The 26,706-nt window shown below is 53.4% G+C and overlaps 1 protein-coding gene across 1 annotated transcript; it reads left to right on the top strand.

The window, feature by feature from the left end:
• The first annotated feature begins 4,816 nt into the window (after positions 1-4,816).
• Positions 4,817-26,262, top strand: LOC141988599 (uncharacterized). Its single transcript, XM_074954450.1, has 5 exons — positions 4,817-5,013; positions 5,344-6,310; positions 6,900-6,903; positions 10,878-11,544; positions 21,304-26,262. The coding sequence occupies exons 1-5, from the start codon at positions 4,935-4,937 to the stop codon at positions 22,329-22,331; spliced, it is 2,745 nt and encodes a 914-aa protein (XP_074810551.1). The 5' UTR covers positions 4,817-4,934; the 3' UTR covers positions 22,332-26,262.
• The last annotated feature ends 444 nt before the right edge of the window (positions 26,263-26,706 follow it).

Below are 26,706 nucleotides of genomic sequence, written 5' to 3'. Positions count from 1 at the left end.
CTCAGAGCAGGAGAGTGGGTGGCTCAGAGGGTGAGGGGGTTGGGGGGAATGGGATACGGGACCTTCCCCTCTAGGGGGCACTGGCTCTGATCCAGCCCCAGGGCAGGGGACTGGCTCGCTCAGGGGGGCAGGGAATGGGATACAGGCCAGGACCTTAGTGTGTGAATCTCATTTACTGTGTTCATTAGGCCTAGTGTGAAATGAGTTGGGTCTCAGCTCAGATAGGAACAGACAGGTGTGCGCTTGACCACAGTCCCCACAAAATGGTGGGCTCAGTGACAGCAGGGGCCATGAATCCCTGAGACATTTCTGCCTCCTCAGCTCCCGCCAGGGTTTGTGACTGAGGTATTTACCTCATGCCTGTGACCCGCTGTCCACCTCAGGCCCCAGCCTCCCACCCAACTGCCCCAGAGACACCAAACCACGACATGCCCAACTGCCATGGAACCTCCAGAGCCCAACATTCCACCCAACTGCCACAGAACCTCCAGACCCCAGCACCCCCCACCCCCGACTGCCACAGAACCTCTAGATCCCAGCACCCCCACCCAACTGCCACAGAACCTCCAGATAGCAATATCCCCCACCCCACTGCCACAGAACCTCCAGACCCCAGCACCCCCCACCCAACTGCCACAGAACCTCCAGATCCCAATATCCCCCTCCCCCGACTGCCACAGAACCTCCAGATCCCAATATCCCCCTCCCCCCACTGCCACTGAACCTCCAGATCCCAATATCCCCCACCTGACTGCCACAGAACCTCCAGACCCCAGCACCTCCCACCGAACCTCCAGATCCCAGTATCCCCCACCCAACTGCCACAGAACCTCCAGATCCCAGTATCCCCCACCCAATTGCTACAGAACCTCCAGATCCCAGCACCTCCCACCCAACTGCCACAGAACCTCCAGACCCCAGCACCCCCCACCCGACTGCCACAGAACATCCAGACCCCAGCACCCCCCACCCGACTGCCACAGAACCTCCAGACCCCAACATTCCACCCAACTGCCACAGAACCTCCAGATCCCAACATTCCCCCCACCCCCACCCTACTGCCACAGAACCTCCAGACCCCAATATCCTCCTCCCCCAACTGCCACAGAACCTCCAGATCCCAGCACCCCATAAGAACATAAGAATGGCCATACTGGGTCAGACCGAAGGTCCATCCAGCCCAGTATCCCGTCTACCGACAGTGGCCAATGCCAGGTGCCCCAGAGGGAGTGAACCTAACAGGTAATGATCAAGTGATCTCTCTCCTGCCATCCATCTCCACCCTCTGACAAACAGAAGCTAGGGACACCATTCCTTACCCATCCTGGCTAATAGCCATTAATGGACTTAACCTCCATGAATTTATCCAGTTCTCTTTTAAACCCTGTTATGATCCTAGCCTTCACAACCTCCTCAGGCAAGGAGTTCCACAGATTGACAGTGTGCTGTGTGAAGAACTTCCTTTTATTTGTTTTAAACCTGCTGCCCATTAATTTCATTTGATGGCCCCTAGTTCTTATATTATGGGAACAAGTAAATAACTTTTCCTTATTTACTTTCTCCACCCACTCATGATTTTATATACCTCTATCATATCCCCCATTAGCCTCCTCTTTTCCAAGCTGAAAAGTCCTAGCCTCTTTAATCTCTCCTCATATGGGACCCATTCCAAACCCCTAATCATTTTAGTTGCCCTTCTCTGAACCTTTTCTAATGCCAGTGTATCTTTTTTGAGATGGGGAGACCACATCTGTACTCAGTATTCAAGATGTAGGAGTACCATGGATTTATATAAGGGCAATAAAATATTCTTCATCTTATTCTCTATCCCTTTTTTAATGATTCCTAACATCCTGTTTGCTTTTTTGACTGCCGCTGCACACTGTGTGGATGTTTTCAGAGAACTATCCACGATGACTCTAAGATCTCTTTCTTCATTAGCTGTAGCTAAATTAGCTCCCATCATATTGTATGTATAGTTGGGGTTATTTTTTCCAATGTGCATTACTTTACATTTATCCACATTAAAATTCATTTGCCATTTTGTTGCCCAATCACTTAGTTTTGTGAGATCTTTTTGAAGTTCTTCACAGTCTGCTTTGGTCTTAACTATCTTGAGCAGTTTAGTATCATCTGCAAACGTTGCCACCTCACTGTTTACCTCCTTCACCAGATCATTTATGAATAAGTTGAATAGGATTGGTCCTAGGACTGACCCTTGGGGAATACCACTAATTACCCCTCTCCATTCTGAAAATTTACCATTTATTCCTACCCTTTGTTCCCTGTCTTTTAACCAGTTCTCAATCCATGAAAGGATCTTCCCTCTTATCCCATGACAACTTAATTTCCATAAGAGCCTTTGGTGAGGGACCTTGTCAAAGGCTTTCTGGAAATCTAAGTACACTATGTCCACTGGATCCCCCTTGTCCACATGTTTGTTGACCCCTTCAAAGAACTCTAATAGATTAGTAAGACATGATCTCCCTTTACAGAAACCATGTTGACTTTTTCCCAACAATTTATGTTCTTCTACGTGCCTGACAATTTTATTCTTTACTATTGTTTCAACTAATTTGCCCAGTACTAACGTTAGACTTACCCGTCTGCAATTGCCGGGATCACCTCTAGATCCCTTTTTAAATATTGGTGTTACATTAGCTATCTTCCAGTCATTGGGTACAGAAGCTTATTTAAAGGACAGGTTACAAACTATATAGTTAATCGTTCTGCAATTTCACATTTGAGTTCTTTCAGAACTCTTGGGTGAATGCCATCTGGTCCTGGTGACTTGTTCCTGTTCAGTTTATCAATTAATTCCAAAACCTCCTCAAGTGACATTTCAATCTGTGACAATTCCTCAGATTTGTCACCTACAAAAGACAGCTCAGGTTTGAGAATCTCCCTAACATCCTCAGCCGTGAAGACTGAAGCAAAGAATTAATTTAGTTTCTCCGCAATGACTTTATCGTCTTTAAGTGCTCCTTTTGTATCTCGATCGTCCAGGGGCCCCACTGGTGGTTTAGTAGGCTTCTGATGTACTTAAAAAACATTTTTTATTACATTTTGAGTTTTTGGCTAGCTGTTCTTCAAACTCCTTTTTGGCTTATCTAATTACATTTTTACACTTAATTTGGCAGTGTTTATGCTCCTTTCTATTTACCTTACTAGGATTTGACTTCCACTTTCTAAAAGATGCCTTTTTATCTCTCACTGCTTCTTTGACATGGTTGTTAAGCCATGGTGGCTCTTTTTTAGTTCTTTGACTGTGTTTTTTAATTTGGGGTATACATTTAAATTGGGCCTCTATTATGGTGTCTTTGAAAAGGGTCCATGCAGCTTGCAGGGATTTCACCCTAGTCACTGTACCTTTTAATTTCTGTTTAACTAACCTCCTCATTTTTGCATAGTTCCCCTTTCTGAAATTAAATGCCACAGTGTTGGGCTGTTGAGGTGTTCTTCCCACCACAGGAATGTTAAATGTTATTATACAATGATAACTATTTCCAAGCGGTCCTGTTATAGTTACCTCTTGGACCAGATCCTGCGCTCCACTCAGGACAAAATTGAGAGTTGCCTCTCCCCTTGTGGGTTCCTGTACCAGCTGCTCCAAGAAACAGTCATTTAAAGTATCAAGAAATGTTGTCTCTGCATTTCATCCTAAGGTGACATGTACCCAGTCAATATCGGGATAATTGAAATCCCCCACTATTATTGAGTTCTTTATTTTGATAGCCTGTCTAATCTCCCTTAGCATTTCATTGTCACTATCACTGTCCTGGTCAGGTGGTCAATAATAGATCCCTACTGTTATATTCTTATTAGAGCATGGAATTACTATCCATAGAGATTCTATGGAACATGAGGATTTATTTAAGATTTTTACTTCATTTGATTCTACTTTTTCTTTCACATATAGTGCCACTCCCCCCCCCCACACACACACACACATGTTCTGTCCTTCCGATATATTTTGTACCCCGGAATGATTGTGTCCCATTGATTGTCCTCACTCCACCAGGTTTCTGTGATGCCTTTTATATCAATTATTATACCCGCCCCCGACTGCCACAGAATCTCCAGACCCCAACTGCCACAGAACCTCCAGACTCCAGCACCCCCCACCCGACTGCCACAGAACCTCCAGACCCCAACATTCCACCCAACTGCCACAGAACCTCCAGACCCCAACATTCCCGCCACCCCCACCCGACTGCCACAGAACCTCCAGACCCCAGCATCCCCCACTCAACTGCCACAGAACCTCCAGATCCCAACATTCTCCCCACCCCCACTCGACTGCCACAGAACCTGCAGTTCCCAACATTCCACCCAACTGCCACAGAACCTCCAGAGCCCAACCTCTCCCCCCCACCGCCATGGAACGGCTAGACCCCAACATTCCATGTGAAATGGCCCGTCCCCCTGTCTCCTCCTGCTGCGGTTACCCTGTGGGGGCGTCAGGCCGCGTGGAGCCGGAGGAGCTGCTCGCTCCAGCTGGGCTTCACCCCGCGGCGGGACAAGAGCACTTTGACTGAGACCCGGGACACCCGATCCCCAGGGAGCCCGTAATTCGGATTCCATCCGCTCCCTCTCCAATCTCTAGCGAGCACCCACGGGGAACTCTACCGCCTGCTACCCCTCCCTGGGCACGTGCCCTGGGGGGAGCGCACCCCACGGCTCCCCACGCTGGTCTAGTCTCTGCGGTGCCTTCCCCGGGGGCTCGAGCTCTGCCCACCCCGGGCGCGCTCCGCTTTCCCCGGCCTCCGGCGAGTCACCGGGTTAAACACATAGAGCTCGGCAGCGCCCCGGACTAGAGCGGAGCCCGGAGGAGCGGGGCTGCGATCGCGCAGGGACCTTCCTGTCCCAGCCCCGGACACCTGGGTCCCGAGCCCCCGGCTGCAGCGCTCCCCGGCCCGGGCGCGATCCCCCGCATGGAGCCAGGGGAGGAGCCCGGGGTCCCGGATCTCCCGAGCGCCCAGGAACGGGGGACCCCCAGGGGCGCCCCCCCAGGTGAGGAATGAGCCACACCGGCTGGGAGTGAGGGGGAAGCTGGGGTCCCAGCCAAGCCAGCGGGAGCCCCCCCCCCCCCAGTTCTGTCTGGTCAGTATCGTCCCCAGCAGGTCCCTGTCCCCATGGCAGGTGTCACTCCGGGATCCCCCCCCCCCCGGCAGGAGCCCTCCCCTCCCCCAGCCTTTCTCTGGGGGCTCAGCTGGGATGCTGGGGCAGCCCCGGCCCCTCCTCTCCCCTCAGGGAAGGATTTGGGGGGGTGGGGTGCTTCTTACCCTCATGTTTCCTGCTCAGTGACAAACCCCTTTGTTATCCCTTCTCACCCTGGCACAGGGAGCGAGCCCCGGCTGGATTCGCGCTCTGTCCCATCAACTGCCAGGACAGACAAGGACAACCCCAAGCAGGAAGGCCTGGCGGGAGCAAAGCTGCATGGGATGTCCCACTGTTTCAAGCAGGGAGATGATGCCTGTGGGGCAGGACAACAGCAGGGAGCCCCCCCGGGGCAGAGACCTAATGATCTCGCCCTGCTGGCCTCCACCCCAGCGGAGAAACCCTACAAATGCCACGAGTGCAACAAGAGCTACAGCCTGAGCTCGAACCTGAGCCGCCATTGCAGGATCCACACGGGGGAGAGAGCCCACAAATGTGCCCAGTGTGGGAAGAGCTTCCACTTCAGCTCCCAGCTTGTCCAGCACCAGATCAGCCACACTGGGGAGCGACCCTACAAATGCCCCGACTGCGGGAAGAGCTTTGGTGTGAGCTCCAACCTTCTCCAGCACCAGCGCATCCATTGGGTGGAGCGACCCTACAGCTGTGCCAACTGCGGGAAGAGCTTTGGCCACAGCTCCCACCTGGCCCGGCACCAGCGCATCCACATGGACGAGAGACCCTACAAGTGTGGGGAGTGCGGGAAGGCTTTTGGGGTGAGCTCGGCCCTGATCCGGCACCAGCGGATCCACACGGGTGAGAGGCCTTACAAGTGTCTGGTTTGCGGGAAGAGCTTCAACCTTAGCTCCAACCTCTTCACCCATCGCAGGATCCACTGGGACGAGAAACCTTTTAAATGCCCTGAATGTGGGAGGAGCTTCAGCCAGAGCTCAAGCCTCAGCCGCCACCAGATCAGCCATACGGGGGAACGACCATACAAATGCCCTGAGTGTGGAAAGTGCTTCAACCAGAGCTCCCTGCTGATCCGGCACCAGCGGATCCACACGGGGGAGCGACCCTACAGATGCTCCCAGTGCTGGAAGAGCTTCCTACGGAGCTCCCAGCTGAAGAGACACCAGAGAGTCCACACCGGGTAGGGGGCAGTGGTTGATGGCTCTCTGGTATCCCGCTGGACCTGGGCCATAGCAGTTATACAGACTGACTGGGATCATTTGGATAATTGGGATCATCTCAACAAGATGTGTTTTAACACAGCCAAATGCAATGCTGTACATTCAGGAACTATGAGAATGTATTTTGCATTTACTGGGTGAAGGACTGTATCCTGGGACACAGTGACTCTGAAAAGGACTTACGGGTCCTGGCGGATAACCAGCTGACCATCAGCTCCCCGTGTGATGCTCTAGCTAAGAGAATAATTTGATCCTTGGTTCTATAAACCGGGGAATATCGAGTAGCAACGGAGAGTGGGTAACACCTCTGTATGTGGCATTGGGGAGAGCATTGTAGGAGACTGCGTCCAGTTCTGGAATGCACCTTTCAGAAGGGATGTTGACAAATTAGGAAACGTTCAGAAAAGAGCCACAAAAACAGTGTGAGGTCTGGGAAACCTTCCTTGTAGTGAGCCACTAAAGAAGTTTGATCTATTTAGCTTATCCAAGAGAAGATGAGTCGATGACTGGATCCCAGTACCTACATGGGGAGGAGAATTCTGATAGCAGAAAGGTCTTCAGTGTAGCAGTCAAAGGCTAAATGAGATCCAATGGCAGGAAGCTGAAGGGAGACAAATTCAGACTGGAAATAAGGTGTGAATTTCTAGCAGTGGGGGGAATTAACCACTGGAACAACTCACCAAGGGATATGGTGGATTCCGCATCACTTGGAGTCTTTACACCAAGACTGGACGACTGTCTGTAAAAGTTCCACTCTAGAGCCACCAGAAGTTCTGGGCTGGCTGCAGGAATCACATGGTGAGGTTCGTTGGCCGGGATTATGCAGGTGGTCAGGCCGGGTGGTCAGAATGGTCCCTTCTGGCTATAAACTACAAATCCCTCACCCCTGTCGGCCTAGCTGTGGGAGGCAGAGAGTGATAGAGACACAAAATGAAGGATTCACATAAACATATCAAGGCAGGCAGAACGAAGACTAAGAGACCACATGGTCCTCAAAGTCAGCAGATCTGGGTTGTATTCCTGCCTCGGCTACTGACTGGCTGTGTGTCCTTAAGCAAGTCCCTTCCCCTCTCTGTGCCTCAGTTTACCATCCTGCCCTTTCTGTTTTCCCTTGTATGCCCTTTGGGGCAGGGACAGTTCTTGCTCTGGGTGTGTGCTGCGTCCAGCACAATGGGGCCCTGATCTGGGGTGGGCCTGTGAGTGTGGTAGTAATAGAAATAACTAACCAAGTAGGAAGCTTTTGCATCATTTACAAATGATTCTGTCGCCTCCTCCTTGTGCTGCTTTATCCCTGGTGGAAGTGGTGTCCCACAACCCAAGCCTGTTGACTGAGCAAAATGAGATCTTACCCTTAACTCCAGGGCATCAATTGGACAACCAGTAGGGGGTAAATGGGGGACACACAGAGCTCCTGGCATGGGGAAAAGAGGGAGATGGGGGAGACAAATAGAGCCCCTGGCATGGGAGTGTTGGGGAGGGACACAGAGCCCCTGGCATGGGGAAGAGGGGGCAATCAGGGGGGACACAGAGCTCCTGGGATAGGGCCAGGGTTCAGGTAGTCCCTGAAATAGAGGGGACTGGGAGGGTGGTACACAGGGAGCTTGTGGGGGATGTGGAGGGATGCACAAACAGAGGAATCTTGAATAGGAGTAAAGAGGTTATTTTATCTCTGCATTTGGAAGCAGTGCTACCACTTCTGGAATCCTGTGTCCAGTGCTGGAACCCACAATTCAAGAAGGATGTTGATAAATTGGAGAGGGGTCAGAGAAGAGCCACAAGAATGATTAAAGGATTAGAAAACCTGCCTTAATAGTGACAGACTCAAGGAGCTCAATCTATTTAACTGTCCAAAGAGAAGATTAGGGTGACTTGATCATAGTCTGTAAGTACCTACACAAAGAACAAATATTCAATAATGGGCTCTTCAGTCTAGCAGAGAAAGGTCTGGCATGATCCAATGGCTGGAAGTTGAAACTAGACAAATTCAGACTGGAAATACGGTGTAAATTTTTGACACTGAGAGTAATTAACCACTGGAACAATTTACCAAGAGTTGTGCTGGATTCTCCATCACTGACAATTTTTAAATCGAGATTGGATGTATTTCTAAAAGCTCTGCTCTAGGAATTATTTTGGAGCTGTTCTCTGGCCTGTGTTATCCAGGAGGTCAGACGAGATGATCACACTGGTCCCTTCTGGCCTTGGAATCTATGAGGAAACCCTGGTGGGTGCAAAGAACTTGGCGAACAGAAGAAACAAAGTGTGGGACCCTCTAGCCTAGAATGTAGGTCACTTCAGGAGCTGAAAGTAGCGATAGGTCAGAGCCCTTCACTCCCAGCTCCCACCCCACATCCCTGGGGCCTCCCAGGAGGTCTCCAGCAGGACTACAGAGGAGACTGATCAGGGGCTGGGGTTTAATCTGAGATCAAGAAAACCGTTATGGAGAGGAACTTTCCACGTCTGCTGGGATGCTTCTCCACCTGTTCTTTGCTCCATCTGTCCCTGGAGAATGGACCCATGGGTGGTGGTTGGCACGGTGGGACAAGGGCACATTAACTGGGACACAGGACTCTGAGCCCTTAAGGGAGCCCATACTTCTGATCCCATGTGTTTCCTCTCCAATCCCTAGAGAGCACCCAGAGGGAAATCTACTGCCTGGTACCTCTCCCTGGGCACATCCCCTGGGGAGAGGGCACCGCATTGCTCCCCACGCTGGTCTAGTTTGTAGTGTCTTCCCCAGGGGCTCGAGATCTGACCACCCCACTCTCTCCATGTTAGGAGCCTTTTCCTAATACTGTATCCGGCAACTCCCTGGGTTAAAAACATAGAGATCGGAAGCACCCCGGACTAGAGCGGAGCCAGGATGAGCGGGGCTGTGATCGCGCAGGGACCTTCCTGTCCCAGCCTCCCGGGCACCCCAGCCCGTGTGCGCGCAGGGGCCAGTCGCCGGCTGCCGCCCCACAGCGCCCAGGCGGGACTCGCCCCGGCCGGGCGGTGAGTGGGGACCGCGGGGGCAGGGGAGAGGCAGAGACACAGCTGCAGAGGCAGGAGATCGCTGCCGGGAGGAAGCGGCCGCAGCGACAGGGGGATGGGCGCTGACCCCCAGCTGGGGCTGGAGAGACCCGCCAGCCCGCTGGGAGGCGAGGTGGGGTGGGGGTCGGTGCAGCGGGGGAAGGAGTTTTCTGTGCAGCTGAGTTCGGTAGAGCCCGGGCGTGTTCTCTGCACCGAGCCCCGGGGGGAGGTTTCACCGAGCCCCGTCTCTCCCCTTTCTTTCCCCCGAGCAGGATTCCCTGGCCCGGCCACGATCCCCCGCACGGAGCCAGGGGAAGAGCCGAGGGTCCCGGATCTCCAGGGCTCCCAGGAAAGGGAGATCCCCAGAGGCGCCCCCACAGGTGAGAGACACCAGAGACCCGTGGAGATGGGGAGCGGGGTTGTATCCTGGGAAGCGGTGACTCTGTAAAGAACCTAGGGGCCTCGATGGAAACCTAGTGAAAGCCTGAGCTCCAGGTGCAATGCTCTGGCTAGGAGGGTAAGACGATCCATGGACCCATGAACAGGGAAATAATCCAGCAGTGGCCAGGAGGGGGTATCACCTTTGTATAGAATCCTAGAATATCAGGGTTGGAAGAGACCTCAGGAGGTCATCTAGTCCAACCTCCTGCTCAAAGCAGGACCAACCCCAACTAAATCATGCATAAGGCATGGGGGAGACCATTACAGGAGGCTGTGTCCAGTTCTGGTATCGCCCTTCAAGAAAGGGCGTTGGGAAAGTGGAGGGGGTTCAAAGAAGAGCCATGAGAAGAATGTGAGGTCTGGGTAACCTGCTTTCAGTTGGGGCCCCAAAGACGCTCAATCGATTATGTTTTTCCAAGAGGAGGTGACTTGATGCCACTCGTCCCTCTGAGGGGAGGTTATGGCTCAGAGCAGAGGGCTCTTCAATCTAGCTGCCAAAGACAGAGCAAGATTCAGCAGCGGGGAGCTGAAGTGAGACACATTCAGACTAGAAGTAAGGTGCAGGCCGGGGAATGAAGCACTGGGGTAAGTTACCAAGGGCGTTGGTGGGTTCGCCATCACCTGGAGTCATTAGGGAAAGATTGGGGGTGTTTCTAAAAGCTCCACTCTAGTGAAAGCAGAAGCTGGGTTAGATGCAGGAGTCACTGACTGAACTGCTCCAGCCTGAGTTACACAGGAGGTCAGACTAGGTGATCACCATGGTCCCTTCTGGCCTTCGCATCTGTGTATGTTCTCTCACTCCCAGCAGGTGCCAGGACAGCAGGTGAGGAGAATCCCCGGCAGGAAGGGCCTGTGGAAGCAGAGCCTCACTGGACATCCCGGAGTGCCAAGTTGGGAAATGCCAGCGGGGCAGGGTGGCAGCAGGGAGCTCTCCAGGAGGGAAGAGGCTTGTGGGCACTCGGGGTCCCAGTGGGGATGCAGCGGGGGGAGCAAGCCTACCACTGCCCCGACTGTGGAAAGGGATTCAGCCAGAGCACAAACCTCCTAACCCACCGGCGAGCACACATGGGGGAGAGACCCTACGAATGCCCTGATTGCGGGAAGGCCTTCAGCTGGCGCTCCCACCTGCTGGAGCACCAACGCATCCACACCGGGGAGCGCCCCTACCGGTGTGGGGAGTGCGGCAAGAGCTTCAGCTGGAGTTCGGCTCTGATCCAGCACCAGAGCACTCACACAGGCGAGCGGCCCTACCGCTGCCCCGACTGTGGGAAGAGCTTCAGCCGTGGCTCCAACCTGCTGCAGCACAAGCGGATCCACACAGGTGAGAGACCCTACCAATGCCCCGAGTGCGGGGAGCGCTTTGGCCACAGCTCACACCTGGTGCGGCACCAGCGCATCCACACGGGCCAGAAGCCCTACAAGTGCGCTGAGTGCGGGAAGAGCTTCATCTCCAGCACCTGTCTGCTGCGGCACCGGCGCATCCACACGGGAGAGAAACCCTTCACCTGCTTGCAGTGCGGGAAGAGCTTCAGCCACAGCTCCTCACTGCTGCGCCACCAGCGGGCCCACAAGGGCGAGCGCCCCTTCCTGTGCAGCCAGTGCGGGAGGGGCTTCAGCCAGAGCTCCTACCTCTCTGAACACTCGCGCACCCACACCGGCGAGCGCCCCTACAAGTGCCCCGACTGTGGGAAGGCCTTCGCCCAGAGCTCCACATTGGCCCGGCACCAGGGGGCCCACACCAGCGAGCACTGCTTCCCCTTCATTGGCTGCAGGAGGACTTGATGCAGGGCAGGGAGGCTGCTGCAAACACTCACGCTCCTTCGGGTGGGGAGAACCTGCTGCTGTCTCCAGCTGGGGTCCTGTCCCGGGAGCCTCAGCTATTGCATCAAGTTGAGAGTCTGCAAAGGTGGCTTATGGAGACATGTCTCCCTGGGGTCCTGCCCCATTAACCCACGGGGGGACATACCACTGCATCCGGCTGAGGGTTTCCAGTGGTGGATCATGCAGCCACATCCCACTGCATTCAGCTGGGGTCCTGGCCTGGAGAACCCAGGGGATACATGTCACTGATCTGGCTGGGTCCTGTGCCAGTGGAATGCAGAGGGGACATGCCACTGCCTCAGGATAAAGGTCTGCCATCTCCCTGTGGCCCTGGCTGAGTGGCCCTGTAGCAGTGGTTTTCAAACTGCGGGTCGCGACCCACTACTGGGTCATGGAATGTAAGGCGCTGGGTCTCGGCGGCTCTGGTCAGCACCGCCGAGCGGGCTGTTAAAAGTCCCGTGGGCGGTGCTGCCCGGCTGAGGCAGGCTAGTCCCTGCCTGTTCCGACACCACGCTGCGCCGCAGAAGCAGCCAGCAGTAGGTCCAGCTTCTAGGCGGGGGGACCGTGCGGCTGTACGCACTGCCCCCGCCCCAATCACTGGCTCCGCACTCCCGTCGCCCGGGAACCAGCTAATGGGAGCTGGGAGGGTGGTGCCTGTGCACGAGAGCCATGTGGAGCCACTTGCGTGCCTCCGCCTAGGAGCCGGATCTGCTGATGGCCGCTTCTGGGGCGCAGCGCGGTCCGCGGTACCAGGACAGGCAGGAAGCCTGCCTTCGCACCCCCACTGCATCGCTGACCGGGAGCTGACCGAGGTAAGCCCGCACCCCAATCCCCTGCCCCAGCCCTGCGTCCCCCCGAAACCCAGAGCCCCCTCCTGCACCTCAAACCCCTCATCACCGGCCCCATCCTAGAGCCTGCACCCCCAGCCCAGAGCCCTGATCCCCTCCGACACCCCAACCCTCTGCCCCAGCCCTGAGCCCCTCCCACATCGCAAAACCCTCATCCCCAGCTCCCTCATCCCCAGCATCAACAATTTTCTTCAACTGGGTCACCAGAAAAAAAGTTTGAAAACCACAGCCCTATAGGATAGGGGTCACTGATCAAACCTCAGTGGCCTTTGGAGGGATGTGCCACCCCATCAGGCTGAGGGTCTGCAGTGGCAGATCGTGCAGCCAGTTCCCACTGCAGCCATCTGGGATCCTGGCCTGGTGGCCCCCATGGGGCACATCACTACATTGTGTCTCACCTCTCCCCACCGGGGGTTGAACCTAGTAACTCTGTTTCTAGACCTATGCCTCCCTCCTGTCAGCAATAAAGGACGTGTTGCCTAAGAGGCACTGACAAGCCCATCATTTAGCTGTTAGGGAGGGACATAGGCACCCTGTTAGCACAGGTTACAGCTAGCCTGAGGGTCACTGGATTATGTACCCATACTCCTTTGGTTGGTCTATTCATGGGGCTCAAACCCATAACCTCTGGGTTTCTACTGCCCTGTGTTCTCTCTTTGATTCAGGTCCCATTCAGCTGGGCTGAGAGGTGAAAACAAGCACTGATACCTCTCCGTCACGCCCTCTCCCCCCCCCCCCACCACCACCGGTGGCATCAATATGAGCCATCAGCTCACAATAAATTGAGTGGATTGTCTGGCTGTGGCCAGCCCTCTCTTTCATTACATGGAAGAAGTAAGTGTGTGTGTGAGAGAGAGAGAGTTGGAGGGAGAAGCACAGTGCTCGCATAGTGCTCGGGTACTGGACCGTATGGGGGATACATCAGAGGGTCCATACAGAAGATGGACCAATCAGAGGTAGCACATATTATTGGAACACCTAGGAGCCTCAATCAGGCACCAGGACCACACCATGGTGGATGCTGTACATTATTTATTAGGTGGATTATGGTAACACCTAGGAGCACTGGTCAGTCACCAGGACCGCACTGTGTTTGATACTGTATCTTATTTATTAGGTGTTGTGATGGGTTGCCCCCCGCTTCCAGGGCGCCATCTGATTTTACTGCAGTATCGTTGAGCCCACCTGTTCCACCGGCTTGGGCTCCCGCACCCTGTCCTGCTAAACCAGGCCCTCAAGCCTCCTCTAGCACACACACAGGTAGGGCCACACCCAGCTGCAGAAAGACAGACACTGAGATCAGCTCTGTGTGGGATGACTCAGCTCGGGAATTTCCCAGCACTCAAGAGCACATCCCCTCTGGACTGTAAACCCAAAATTGTACTGTCTTGCACCGCTCAGAAGTCTGTACAGCGTAAGCTCATGGAAATCGCCCCCTCCTTCAATGTGGAGGAAGATATGCAAAGCTTTTTGGCCCTAGTTATGAATTGCACAAACTGGTTTAGAGAAAACAAAACAAGTTTATTAACTACAAAGGATAGATTTTAAGCGATTATAAGGGATAGCTATCAGATCAAAGCAGATTACTGAGCAAATAAAACACGCAAACTAACCTTAATACACTAAAGAAACTGGCCTCAAGTAGTAATTTCTCACCCTAAATGTTGTTTTAAGCAGGTTGCAGAGTTTCTTGAAGACAAACTTCTCTTTCTTGCAACTTAGAACGGCCAGATATTCCATTCACAGGCCAGACACCTTCTAGCCTGGGTCCAGTCCTTTCTTCCCCCAACCACTCTTGGGTGTTTTCAGCAGTCATCCTGGGCAGGGATTCAGTGAAGAATCAACCAAGATTAACTCACTTCCCTGCCCTAAATAGGATTTATATATGGCGGGAATCCTTTGTTTCCTAGTTTGGTCCCCATCCCCTATTAGTGGAAAAATACTAGTAGGCCAAGATGGGGTCCAGTACCAGGTGACATGATCAAAGCAGTGTCAAAGCAGCATCCCAGGAAGGTAGGAAATTAGCATCTTCAGAGTCCTATTGTTCTCCCTAATGGCCCGTCTAGGCTGATTGCCTACTGTGGAGTAGGCATTCCCCAAGTGTAAACACAGTTGTAATTGTTACATAGTCAATAATCAAAACTTCAGATACAGAAATGATACATGCGTACAAATAGGATAATCATACTCAGTACATCATCACCTTTCCAATGATACCGCACATGACCCATCTTGCATAAAACATATCTTAGTTATGCCATATTCATATAACAATATCTCTATGACGAATATGGGGCGTAGTGTCACTGATGTATTATGGTAGCACCTAGGAGCCCCAGTCATGAGCCAGGACCGCATTATGAAGGTGCTGCACCAACACAGGATGTGGGGGGAATCATATGGGGGAAGCATCAATAAGCCTCAGGACTCCTGGGTTCTATTTTCTAAGAGAAGAAGGATGGCCCACTGACTGGTTCCAATTCCCTGCTTCACCGCAGACTGTCTATGTGGCCTTTAACAAGTCATCACAGCCAGATCCCCAAAGGTATTTAGGTGCCTACTTAATTCAAGACTAGGCACCTCTCTGCATCTTTAGGCATCTAAAAACCTTTGAGGAGCTGGCTCTTAGTTGCTCTGTACCTCAGTTTCCCCATCTGTACTATGGGGATAATAGCTCTGCTCTGCCTCGCAGGGAGTGTTGTGAGGATAAATACATTACAAAGAGTGAGGCACTCAGATACTACTTCTCTGGTCCCCACTGATGTATCTTAGCTAGATAGCTGTTGCCAGCACTGTCTCACTGTATGACTGTATACCAGTCTCTTCCCTGCTCTGTGCCTCAGTTTCCCCATCTATAAAATACGTGTGGACCAGGCCTACATGAGTGAATGTTCCTCAGGCAGATTCTACTGGGGCCCCAAGATATTACGATGTGGAATATTTCAAGTATGCTGGTCGTTATCTAGCTCTGTTCTCTCTTCCATTCCTGGTACTTGTAAAATCAGTCGAAGGCAATGCTTTTCCATATCACCCACCATTAGCTGGCTGACTGCGAGCTCAGGAGCCCAGTGTCACCCAAGGAATGTCCCCTCTGGTCACCCCCTCCTCTAATCCACTCACCCCATGCCCCTCTCAGAGTTGCAGTGCTCAAATTGTAATGAAAGAGGTGCCAGGGCTCAAGCAATTTTTTTTTTTTTTACGTTCATAACTGATGCAGCAAGCCCAGAGGTGCTGGGGCTCTGAACTGCCCAAGCCTAGAGGTGCCGGGGCTCAGCCCTGGCACAAATTAAGCACTGCAGAGTTGGGGCTGGAACCCAGGAGTTCTGGGCAGTGTCTGTGACATGGGGAGTAGAGAGTTACAGCTTTCCACCCCGTCATAAATATGCAAGAGGAGCTGGATCTGAAATCTCCAGCAGGCCCGGAATCAATGGCCAACCCTGCCCTACCATGCACTGCAAAGAGAAGCTCCATTTCCCAGAGTCCCTTGCAAAGGGGGCTGCACTAATTGTGGGACAGAATCCTAGCCGCAGCCTATTCCCACCCCCTTAGTTCCTGCCCCGGCACTGGGGACCAGCAGGTGCCGAGTAGGGTCCCTTGCGGTTCTAGGTGCTGTTTGAAGAGGTGGCCGTGTATTTCTCCCAGGTGGAGTGGGGGCTCCTGGACGAAGGGCAGAGGCAGCTCTACAGGGACGTCATGCAGGAGAACTACCAGACTCTCATCTCGCTGGGTGAGGAGCTACTGCTGCTCAGGGATTAGGAGCTGTAGGACTTTGACATACCTGGGTTTGACTCCCAGCCCCCACACACCCGCTTTATCCCACTAGACCCCACTCCCCTCCCCGAGCTGGGGATGGAGCCCAGGGCTCTTCCTCAAACCCTTACATTTCTGGGAGATCAGGCCCTGCAGCTCCCAAACCCAGCAGCACAGAGACTGTCACGCCTACAGTGCAGCACCCATGTGCCCCATCAGAGAACAGGGTCAGGATATTGAGCCCTTCAGGGGAGATTTAACAAAGCACTGTCTCATCAGTTTCCTTCCCCATCCCTGAGATCTCCCAGATGGAGCAAGGGGAAGAGCCGAGGGTCCTGGATCTCCAGGGCTCTGAGGGGAGGGAGATCCTGAGAGGCGCCGACACAGGTGAGGAATGAGCGACACCGGCTCAGAGACCGTCCGGGAGCAAAGAGGGAAGCTGGGACCCCAGAAAAGCTGCTGAGAGCCCCCCAGTTCTTTCTCATCTCTCAGTTTTGCTGCCTTTTTTTAAACAGCTAACAAAATCATCCAAAGCACAGCCTTAGCAGCAGCCACGCTGCACCACCAACCAGGAGCCGCCAGAGGTAAATGCTGCCCGGCGGGAGGCTGCACCCCAACCCTGAGTCCCCTCCTGGATAAAAGCACCCTGAACCCCCTCCTGTACCCCAAACCCCAAACCTGACCCCCCTCCCAGAGCCAGCACACCCACCCTCTCCTGCACCCAACAGTCTGCCCCAGCCCTGACCCCCCTCCCAGAGCCAGCACCCCATACTCCCTCCTGCAACCCAGCCCCCTGCCCCAGCCCTGACCCTCCCTCCCAGAGCCCACACCCTGCACCCTCTTCTGCACCCCAGCACTCTGCCCCAGCCCAGAGCCCCCTCCTGCACCCAAACTCCCTCCCAGAGCTTGCACCTCTCACCCCCTCCTACACCCCTGCCCCAGGCTCAGCCCAGAGCCCCCTCCCGCACCCCAACCCCCTGCCCCAGCCCCATGAAAATGAGTGAGGGTGGGGGAGAGCAATAGATTGGGGGGGGGGGGTGGAGTGAGTAGGGCGGGGCCTTGGGGAAGGGGCGGGAATAGCTCCTGGGTTGCCCTTACTTTCAAAAAGTGATCTTGGGTGTAAAAAGGTTGGAGACCACTGCCCTACACTAAACAGTCCCCTCCCTGCCTTTCCAGTCTCGGCTGCCTGCTGATCCTTCCCGGCCCCTGCCAGCCCTCTGGGGCTCCCTCGCCCTGCCATGCGCCCACAGGGGAGGGTACAGCTCCCCACCCCCATCATGACTATGCAAAAGAAGGTGGCGCTGAAATAATCTCCAGCACGCCCCCAAGTCAATGACCAACCCTGCCCAGGGTGCATTGCAAAGGGAGACTCCATTTCCCAGAGCCCCGTGCAGCGGGGAGGGCACTCAACGTGGACAGGCTCCCAGCCCCAGCCCGCTCCCACCCCCTTAGCTCCTGCCCCAGCAGCCGGCGGCTCCCTGGTGGTTCTCCCGGGCGGAGTGGGGGCTTCTGGGGGAGGCTCCGAGGCCGCTCTGCAGGGACGTCATGCAGGAGAATGACAAGACCTTGACCTCGCTGGGTGAGGAGCAGCTGCCCCCCCGGGGATCGGGGGGCTCGGAGGTGCCCCGGGGGGAGGCTTCAGTCCAGGACTCCTCCCGACCCCGTTAGATTGCTGAGGGAACCTCCCCTGGAACCTAACTACCCCATAGATAGAGGGGGTCACCCCCCCCACGGGGCCAGCTGCCCCTTCCACATCCCCAAGTGCTGACTGCCTCTCCGTCCCCATCAGCAACAGCTGGAGACCCCCCCCCGTCTCCAAGAGAACCCTAAATCCTCCGCAATCCCCTGCCCTCCCTGAGCAGCAGCATCTCCCTGAACACTGCCCCCCTCCTACACACACACACACATCACCCAGGTTCCCTTTCCATCCACCCAGGGAGCGGAGGAAGTGTGTGCAGGTGGCAGGGTGAGAGGATGGGTGTGCATGGGGAGGGGGGGTGCACACACGTGTGCAAGGGGGGAAGGGCCGGGTGTGCATGTGCAGGGAAGGATGGGAGAGGTGCTGCTAGACCCCATCTCTGTGGCTACGGGGAGTGTTATGGGGGTGCACTCACTACCCAAGCACCCTCTGGGGTCAGGACACGACAGGGATTCGTCCAGCTTCAGCACCCCCTTTTGTCAGCTGATCTGGCTTTGCTGTGGTTTTTTTCTGGGTGACTCAGCCTTCAAGCCAGGTCACACTTCAAGTTCAGTGCCCTTCCGGGGTATCCAAGTCCAGCTGTAACTGGTCAAACCCCACACTGGTCTCTTCACAGTCCCTTCACCCACCTCCCCCCGGTCCCACTGCAAAACCATAAAAATGTAAGTCCATCTCCCTGTGCTAAGGTGGGACCAAGTAAACCTAGACCATCCCTGGCAGTGGTTTGTCCAGCCTGTTGTTAAAAACCTCCAATGACAGGGACTCCACAACCTCCAGCCCTGGAACATGTTGCCTCTGAACTATCCATAGAGTTAGAAAGTTTTCTTAGGTTTCAGAGTAGCAGCCGTGTTAGTCTGTATTCGCAAAAAGAAAAGGAGGACTTGTGGCACCTTAGAGACTAACCAATTTATTTGAGCGTAAGCTTTCGTGAGCTACAGCTCACTTCATCGGATGCATAAAGTGGAAAGTCTCCTCACTGTACTTTCCACTTTATGCATCCGATGAAGTGAGCTGTAGCTCACGAAAGCTTACGCTCAAATAAATTGGTTAGTCTCTAAGGTGCCACAAGTCCTCCTTTTCTTTTTGCAAAGTTTTCTTAATATCTAACCTAAAGCTCCCTTGCTGCAGATTAAGCCTGGTTGCTTCTTGTCCTGCCTTCAGTTGATCACTTGGCTTATTTTTAGATTGTTATCAGGTCCCCCCCCTCAGTCTTCTTTTCTCAAGACTGAACATGCCCTGGGTTTTTTAACCTTTCCTCAGAGGTCAGGTTTTCTGAACCTTTTATTGTTTATGTTGCTGTTCTCTGGACTCTCTTCAGCATCTTTCCTAAAATGTGGTGCCCAGACTGCGACACCGTTCTCCAGCTGGGGTGTCTCCCAATGCTGAGTAGAGCAGGACAATTACCTCTTGTGTCTTACACACAACACTCCTGTTAATACACCCCAAAGTCCTTCCAAATTAAACAGAACCGAGCAAAATCACAAGCTTCTTTCACAGAGTAGCAAAGCCCAGGGCTTCTCCATAGAACTCAAAACGACAAACAAAATTAAACACTCCCAAAGCATTTCTCAGCCCTCTCCACGCTTGGGCCTCTCATCCCTCCAGGACTCCTCATCAGTTCCCTGTTTCTCTTGTGGAACGCTGGCCACAGGACGGCATCCCTGGAGCCTGGCCCCTCATTCTAGGGCCCCACCACAGGAATGGAATGGAATGGAATGGAAGTGAATTGGCTTGGCTTGGCTTGGCTTGGCATGGGTCATCACCTCTGCTCTACATCAAGCCCCTCACTGTGTTCTCTTAAGCCTTTCTATTATGAGGCCCAGGTGTTCACCATACTAAGATCCAACCCCATTATTCCCGCAGCCTCAGGCTGGGATGCCATTAATTATGGCACAGGTGGAGCTGGGCCCATTTCCCCTTAAAGGGGCCAGTCACCCCCTGATGGGGGAACAGGCACTCTAGGCCCCGTTGTTATGGTTACAGCGGAATTGGGGAGATGCTCACTCTAGGCCCCATCTCTATGGTTACAGCAGAATTGGGGAGATGCGTACTCAAGGTCCCGTCTTATGGTTACAGCGGAATTGGGGAGATGCGCACTCAAGGCCCCGTCTCTATGGTTACAGCGGAATTGGGGAGATGCGCACTCAAGGCCCCGTCTCTATGGTTACAGTGGAATTGGAGAAATGCGCACTCTAGGCTCCATCTCTATGGTTACAGCAGAATTGGGGAGATGCGCACTCAAGGCCCCGTCTCTATGGTTACAGCGGAATTGGGGAGATGCGCACTCAAGGCCCCGTCTCTATGGTTACAGCGGAATTGGAGAGATGCGCACTCTAGGCTCCATCTCTATGGTTTCAGCAGAGCTGGGGAGATGTGCATGCTTGGCCCTGCTCTATGGTTACATGCAGGCATGGGGAAATGCACATTCTAGGCCCCATCTCTTTGGATACGGGGGAGCCAGGGAAGTGCACACTCTAGATATAGTCTCTATGATTATGGTTGAGCCTGGAAGATGCGCACTCTACGCTGGGTCTCTATGGTTACTGGCAGGGCAGGAAGATTTGTGCTTTGAGTCCCATCGCTATTTACTGGGAGGTAGGGTTGGGAATATGGAGTCTAAGCCCTGACTCTTTGGTTACAGGTGGGCCGAAGAGATGTGCATTCTTCTAGGCCCATCTCTGTGGTTACAGGCGGGCTAGAGAGACGTGTTCTCTATGGTTACAGCATAGGTGGGGAGCAAGGTGGGGAGCCAAAGGGAGTGAAGTCAGGGAAACCTTGAGAGAGGACTACAGAAAATGGGGAGAATCCCTTTTTAAAATTATTATTATTTTTGAGGGGATATTATATTCATAGTCTTGTTTGCATAATTGTATGGAAATTAGGGGATTGGCTCATTTGCATAAACCCTCCAGATTTCTGAGCCTGCAGCCACGACATCACAGTGAGGGGGCAGCTGGGGGGTGGGAGGGTGGTATAAATGATGCTTCTGGGCAGGGTAGATACTTTCCACTGATGCCCAGGCCTATAACAACACCGATGATTCACTGGGCATAGCCAGGATCTGCCCTGCCAGGGGTTTCACTTCCTGCCCATCAGGTTTTCTGCTCAGTGACAAACCCTTTGCTGCCCCTTCTCTCCCCAGCAGGGAATAAGCCCCAGCTGGATTCTCTCTCTCTCAAAGCAGGTTCCAGGACCAAGAAGAGGAATCCCCATCAAGATGAGCCTGCAGGCACAGAACTGCAAGGGGTGCCCCAGAGCCCTGAGCAGGGAGACAATGGTCATAGCCAGGGAAGGAGAGGACAGCAGCAGGGAGACACAGAGGGAGAACCCACTGATGAAGAATGTTCTAAGAAGCTCCTTGGCTTGCAAAGAACCTGCACAGCAGAGAGACCCTATAAATGCCCCGAATGCGGGAAAAGCTTCACCCAGAGCTCTATGCTCATCCGCCATGAGAGATCCCACACGGGAGAAAAACCCTACACATGCTCTGTCTGTGGGAAGAGTTTTAGTCAGAGGTCCAATCACATGCAGCATCAGAGGATCCACACAGGGGAGCGACCCTATAAATGCACTGACTGTGGGAAGAGTTTCTCTCTGAGCTCCCGCCTGCTCCAGCATCAAATGGTGCATACTGGAGAGCGGCCTTACAAATGCCCTGACTGTGGGAAAAGCTTCAACCAGAAGTCGAACCTGAAGCAGCACCAGAGAATCCACACAGGGGAGCGACCCTACAGACGCCCTGACCATGGAGAAAGCCACTCTCTGAGCCCACCCCAGGAGATCCATAAAGTAGAGAGACCCTATAAGTGTCCGCAGTGTGGAAAATGTTTCCGTGTGAGCTCACACCTTATTAGACACCAAGTCACCCACACGGGAGAGCGACCCTATAAATGCTCCGACTGCGGGAGAAGCTTCTCGCTGAGCTCTCACCTCATCCGGCACCGGATAGTCCACTCAGAGGATAAACCCTACGTCTGCACTGAGTGTGGGAAGAAGTTTAGCCTAAGCTCCAGGCTCGACAGGCACCTGAGAACCCACACGGGAGAGAGACCTTATAAATGCCCCGACTGTGGGAGTGGCTTCGTCGACAGCTCCGCTCTTATTAAGCACCAGAGGATTCACACTGGGGAGCGACCCTATCCCTGCCCTGAATGTGGGAAGAGCTTTGGTCGGAGCTCATACCTTATCACCCACCAAAGAACCCATACGGGAGAGAGACCCTATAAATGCCCCGACTGCGGGAAAAGCTTTGTTGGCAGCTCTGATCTTAATAAACACCAGCGCACCCACACAGGGGAGCGCCCCTATAACTGCCCTGAATGTGGGAAGAGCTTCAGCCGGAGCTCAAACCTTATTGCCCATCAGAGAATCCACACCCGTTCCTTCACTCCTGCTCAGGGATGTGGTTAAGGGGATTTTGAATGTTGGCATTAAACATTTTGGGAGGGTTATTTATTTGATCACTTGGCTCCCATGTAGCCTCTTATTTCCAACCGGCTAGTGCCTTGTTCATCCTGTATTACAATTACACCCTGTGTTTAATACAGCTAAATGTAAATGTATACATCTGGGAACAAAGAGTGTTGGCCAGACTTACAGGATGGGGGACTGTCCTGGGAAGCAGGGACTCTGGAAAAGATTTGGAAGTTATGGTGGATAATCAGCTGAACACGAGCTCTCCCTGCAACGCTGTAGCCAACAGATCTAAAGCAATCCTGGGATGCATAAACAGGGGACTTTCAAGTGGGAGTAGAGAAGTTATTTTACCTTTGTATTTGGCACTTTTGCAACCACTGCTGGAATATTGTGTCCAGTTCTGGTACCTACAATTCAAGAAGAATGTTGATAAATTGGAGAGAGGTCAGAAAATAGCCACAAGAATTATTAAAGGATTAGAAAGCATGCCTTATGGTGGCAGACTCAAGGAGCTCAATCTATTTCACTGAACAAAGAGAAGATTATGAGATGACTTGATCACAGTCTATAAGTAACTCCATAGGAAAAAAATATTTAATAATGAACTCCTCAGTCTATCAGAGAAAGATCTAACACAATCCAGTGGCTGGAAGTTGAAGTCAGACAAATTCAGACTGGAAATAAGGCATAATTTTTTAATGGTCAGAGTAATTAACCATTGGAGAACTGACCAAGGGCTGTAGTGGATCTCCATCTCTGACAATTTTTAAATCAAGATGGGATGTTTTTCTGAAAGCTCTGCTCTAGGAATTATTCTGGGGAAGCAGTATGGACTGTGCGATACAGGAGGTCAGACTAGATGACCACAATGGCTTTAGAATCTGTGAATCTACATAAAGCCTTGTAAGGCATAGATTTTTAGTTGGTAAATGTCAATTTCACCGTGCACACACAAGCCAGTGACAAAATATTTCCAGTGATAATCAAAATTTACAGATAGGCAAAGTAAGAAAAATGCTGCTTTAGAATTTCTTGGAGTCAAAATCCAGTGACTGGAAATAAACTTATTACAAATCCACTAGTGAATGAATAGTAAAATAGGTAGGATTTGGTGATGTCAGGATATTGACTTTGTATATTTTGACATGTGATGTTGACAATTTGGTTTTAATGGTTTAATTTTTTGAATCTCAACATCTGCTATCATTAAATAATTATCTGACCCTCCCGACTTAATTTCCGGCAACTGTGAAAATTTAAAGAGATTAAAAAAAAATAAACGTTGGTATTAACTGTTGAAATTATTTTTAAAAATTCTGCCAAACCTAGTTTTATTATATATATTTATATATATATTGTGACAGGATCAGGCCAGATGGCTACAGCAGAGTGATCAAAGGTAGATATATTAGCCCCAGATTAAGCAGGTGCCTTTACCCTGCGTAAAATAATGGGCTGTTCCAGAACAATCAGGAAGTCGCTGGAACCAATTAAGGCAGGCTAATTAGGACACCTGGAACCAATTAAGAAGCTACCAGAATCAATTAGGACAGGCAGGCTAATCAGGGCACCTGGTTTTAAAAAAGACCTTACTTCAGTTAGAGAGGTGCATGCAAGGAGCTGGGAGCAAGAGGCGTGCAAGAAGCTGAGAGTGGGAAGGTGTACTGCTGGAGGACGGAGGAGTACAAGCGTTATCAGACATCAGAAGGAAGGTCCTGTGGTGAGGATAAAGAAGGAGTTGGGAGGAGGCCGTGGGGAAGTAGCCCAGGTAGTTGTAGCTGTCATGCAGTTGTTACAGGAGACACTGTAGACAGCTGCAATCCACAGGGCCCTGGGCTGGAACCCAGATTGGAGGGTGGACCCGGGTTCCCCCCATCCCCCTCAACTCCCTATTTGATACCAGAGGGGGTGACCTGGACTGTGGGTCCCACAAGAGGGGAAGGTCCCTGGCCTATCCCCCAACCCACTAGGTGGGTGAGCAGAGACTGCTGGGATTGGTCTCCTCCCTTTCCCCATGCTGGCCAGTGATGAGGTAAACTGAGTGAACAGCAGGTTTGAGGCACTAGCAAAAGTGGCCAATCTGAGGGCTGCCGTGAATCTCTGAGGCAATCAAATCCGCCAATAAGTGCAGGACCCACCAAGGCAGAGGAGGAACTTTGTCACAATATATACATGTAAGTTCTTTGGGACGGGGCCTGTCTCTTCAATATGTACAAGGCCTAGCACATTGGGATCCCACACTTGATTGGTCCCTCTGGGTATAACCAGGCTGGAAACATTAAAATAACAAAAATGTCCATGTTTTGATTTATGAAATGTTTTTGCAGCCTTTCTTTGAGAAGCTCTAACACCTCTCTCATTTGTAGCAGGGTTCTGAAATTAAGCAGAGGGAAAGACCTTGGGCTGGAGAAGTGCCTTTTCTTTGTCCTGGAAGGTCTGCTCCAGTTTGGCTGAGATATCAGTTGTTAACACTCACTAATTCTTTTCTCTCACTTGGGTTCCTCCAGAAAGTGGCGAGAGGCTGCGGGAATAACACCTGAAATCAACCATCGTAGAGCCAGGCCTGTCCTGCAGCAGCACACACGACTGGAAACGTGTGGGACCTGCTGGCATGGGAGGAAATGGGGGAAACACAGAGCCCCTGGTCTGAGGGAGAAGGAGGGGGGAGTCCCTGAAATAGAGCGGTTGGGATGGTGGCACACAGAGAACTTGAATGGAAGGAAAGCGTGAGCCCCTGGTGTGTGCACTGAGTGGAGCCTGAGCCGAACACTCTCTGAAGGGGTGGGGGAAGTGCCCTCTGCATCTTAGCTCTGAAACCTGTTACTCTGGTGACAGGACAGGACACAGAGGCAGAGAGGAAAGCCCCAAAGCCCCAGACACAGATCTTGCTGCTGGGTTGGATTGGAGCTGAGTTCCCAGCCAGCCTCTGATGGGGTTGCCACACTATGCAACAAGGGGTTAAGGGATTATTTTGGGCTCAGCCAGCCCTGCCCTGCCCCACCTGCAGCAAATGCTCTGTCTGCTGGAGGACTTAAAAGACCGGGAATTCACTCATTTGGGTTGCAGAGCGAGTGGTGAGAAGACCTGCAGACTGCAGTGGGAAGCCTGAAGGCTGTGATAACTGCCCGGAAAGGAGGACCCACCCAGAGAGGGACGTATCCTTTGGACATTGGTAACCCCCTCTTATTTACTGTGGTTTGGCTTTCCCCACCAGGAGCCAGAAGCAGGAAGATACTGATGAGGCTCTCCATTGCCCCTGGCCTCAGGGAGAAGGAGGGAGTCCCTGAAATCGAGGGGTTGGGATGGTGGCACACAGGGAACTTGAATGGCAGGAAATCGTGAGCCCCTGGTGTATGCACTGAGTAGGGCCTGCTGGAGAAACAGATATGTGCAATCTTTTGGTGGAGAAGGTACTAGCATGGGACTAGGTATTCCCGGACCTTGAGGGAGTCATTCCCTTCTCTGAGCCTCTTTCCCTCTCCCACCATGTGTCTGCCTTGGGCAGGCCTGTCTGGTGGCTGGGACTGCTGTCCTAAAGTTCTTCCTCTGTAATCTGTTGCCTTTCAAGTCCGTTGAACGTCCCCTGAGGGTCCTGTGGCACAGAAGATCCTAAGCTCCTGTCTCCACCTCGCTCCTCTCTCCGGTCCCCTCTCCCTCCTCCCCTCTCTAGGCTGACCAGCCCCCGGCTCTCCAGCCTCACTCCAGAGGACCGTCTGTCCTGCCTGCTGATCCTTCTCCTGCCCCAGCCCTGCCCCCTGGGCCTCCCTGCGCCTGCCAGGCGAGGGGGGAGATTCGTAGCTCTTAAAGCCACACAGGACCGTCGGGATCATCGTGTCTGAGCGCCCCTGGAACACGGGTCCGCCCGGCCCGGAGTGAATTCCTGCTGCAGCCAGAGCGGATCTCTCGGCGAAAGGGACAGCCGTGAACAAAGGTACCAGCTCCCCGCCCCTTCATGCATATTCACGAGGGGGTGGGGCCGAGGCGGAAACCTCCAGCCCCTCCCCCCCCGGCATGGCAAAGGGAGACTCCATTTCCCAGAGACCTTGGCCAAGTGGGCCGCGCTGAAAGCCGCCCCCGCCCCCGCCCCGTCCGAAAGTCGGTCCCGCCCCGGCCCGAGTGCTGGGGACGCTGCCCCGGGGGCAGGTGCGGCGCGGGGTCCCCGCCCGGTGGCTCCCGGCGGGGCTGGAGGAGGGTCCCGCGGGGCGGGGCGGGGGGGGCTCCGGGCGGGGCTGGAGGAGGGTCCCGGCGGGGCGGGGGGGGGGGCTCCGGGCGGGGCTGGAGGAGGGTCCCGCGGGGCGGGGCGGGGCGGGGGGGGGCTCCGGGCGGGGCTGGAGGAGGAGGGTCCCGCGGGGCGGGGGGGGCTCCCGGC

The sequence above is a fragment of the Natator depressus genome, chromosome 6, assembly GCF_965152275.1.
Source record: "Natator depressus isolate rNatDep1 chromosome 6, rNatDep2.hap1, whole genome shotgun sequence".
Classification (NCBI taxonomy): domain Eukaryota; kingdom Metazoa; phylum Chordata; order Testudines; family Cheloniidae; genus Natator; species Natator depressus.
This window is presented reverse-complemented; position numbering and strand designations above follow the sequence as displayed.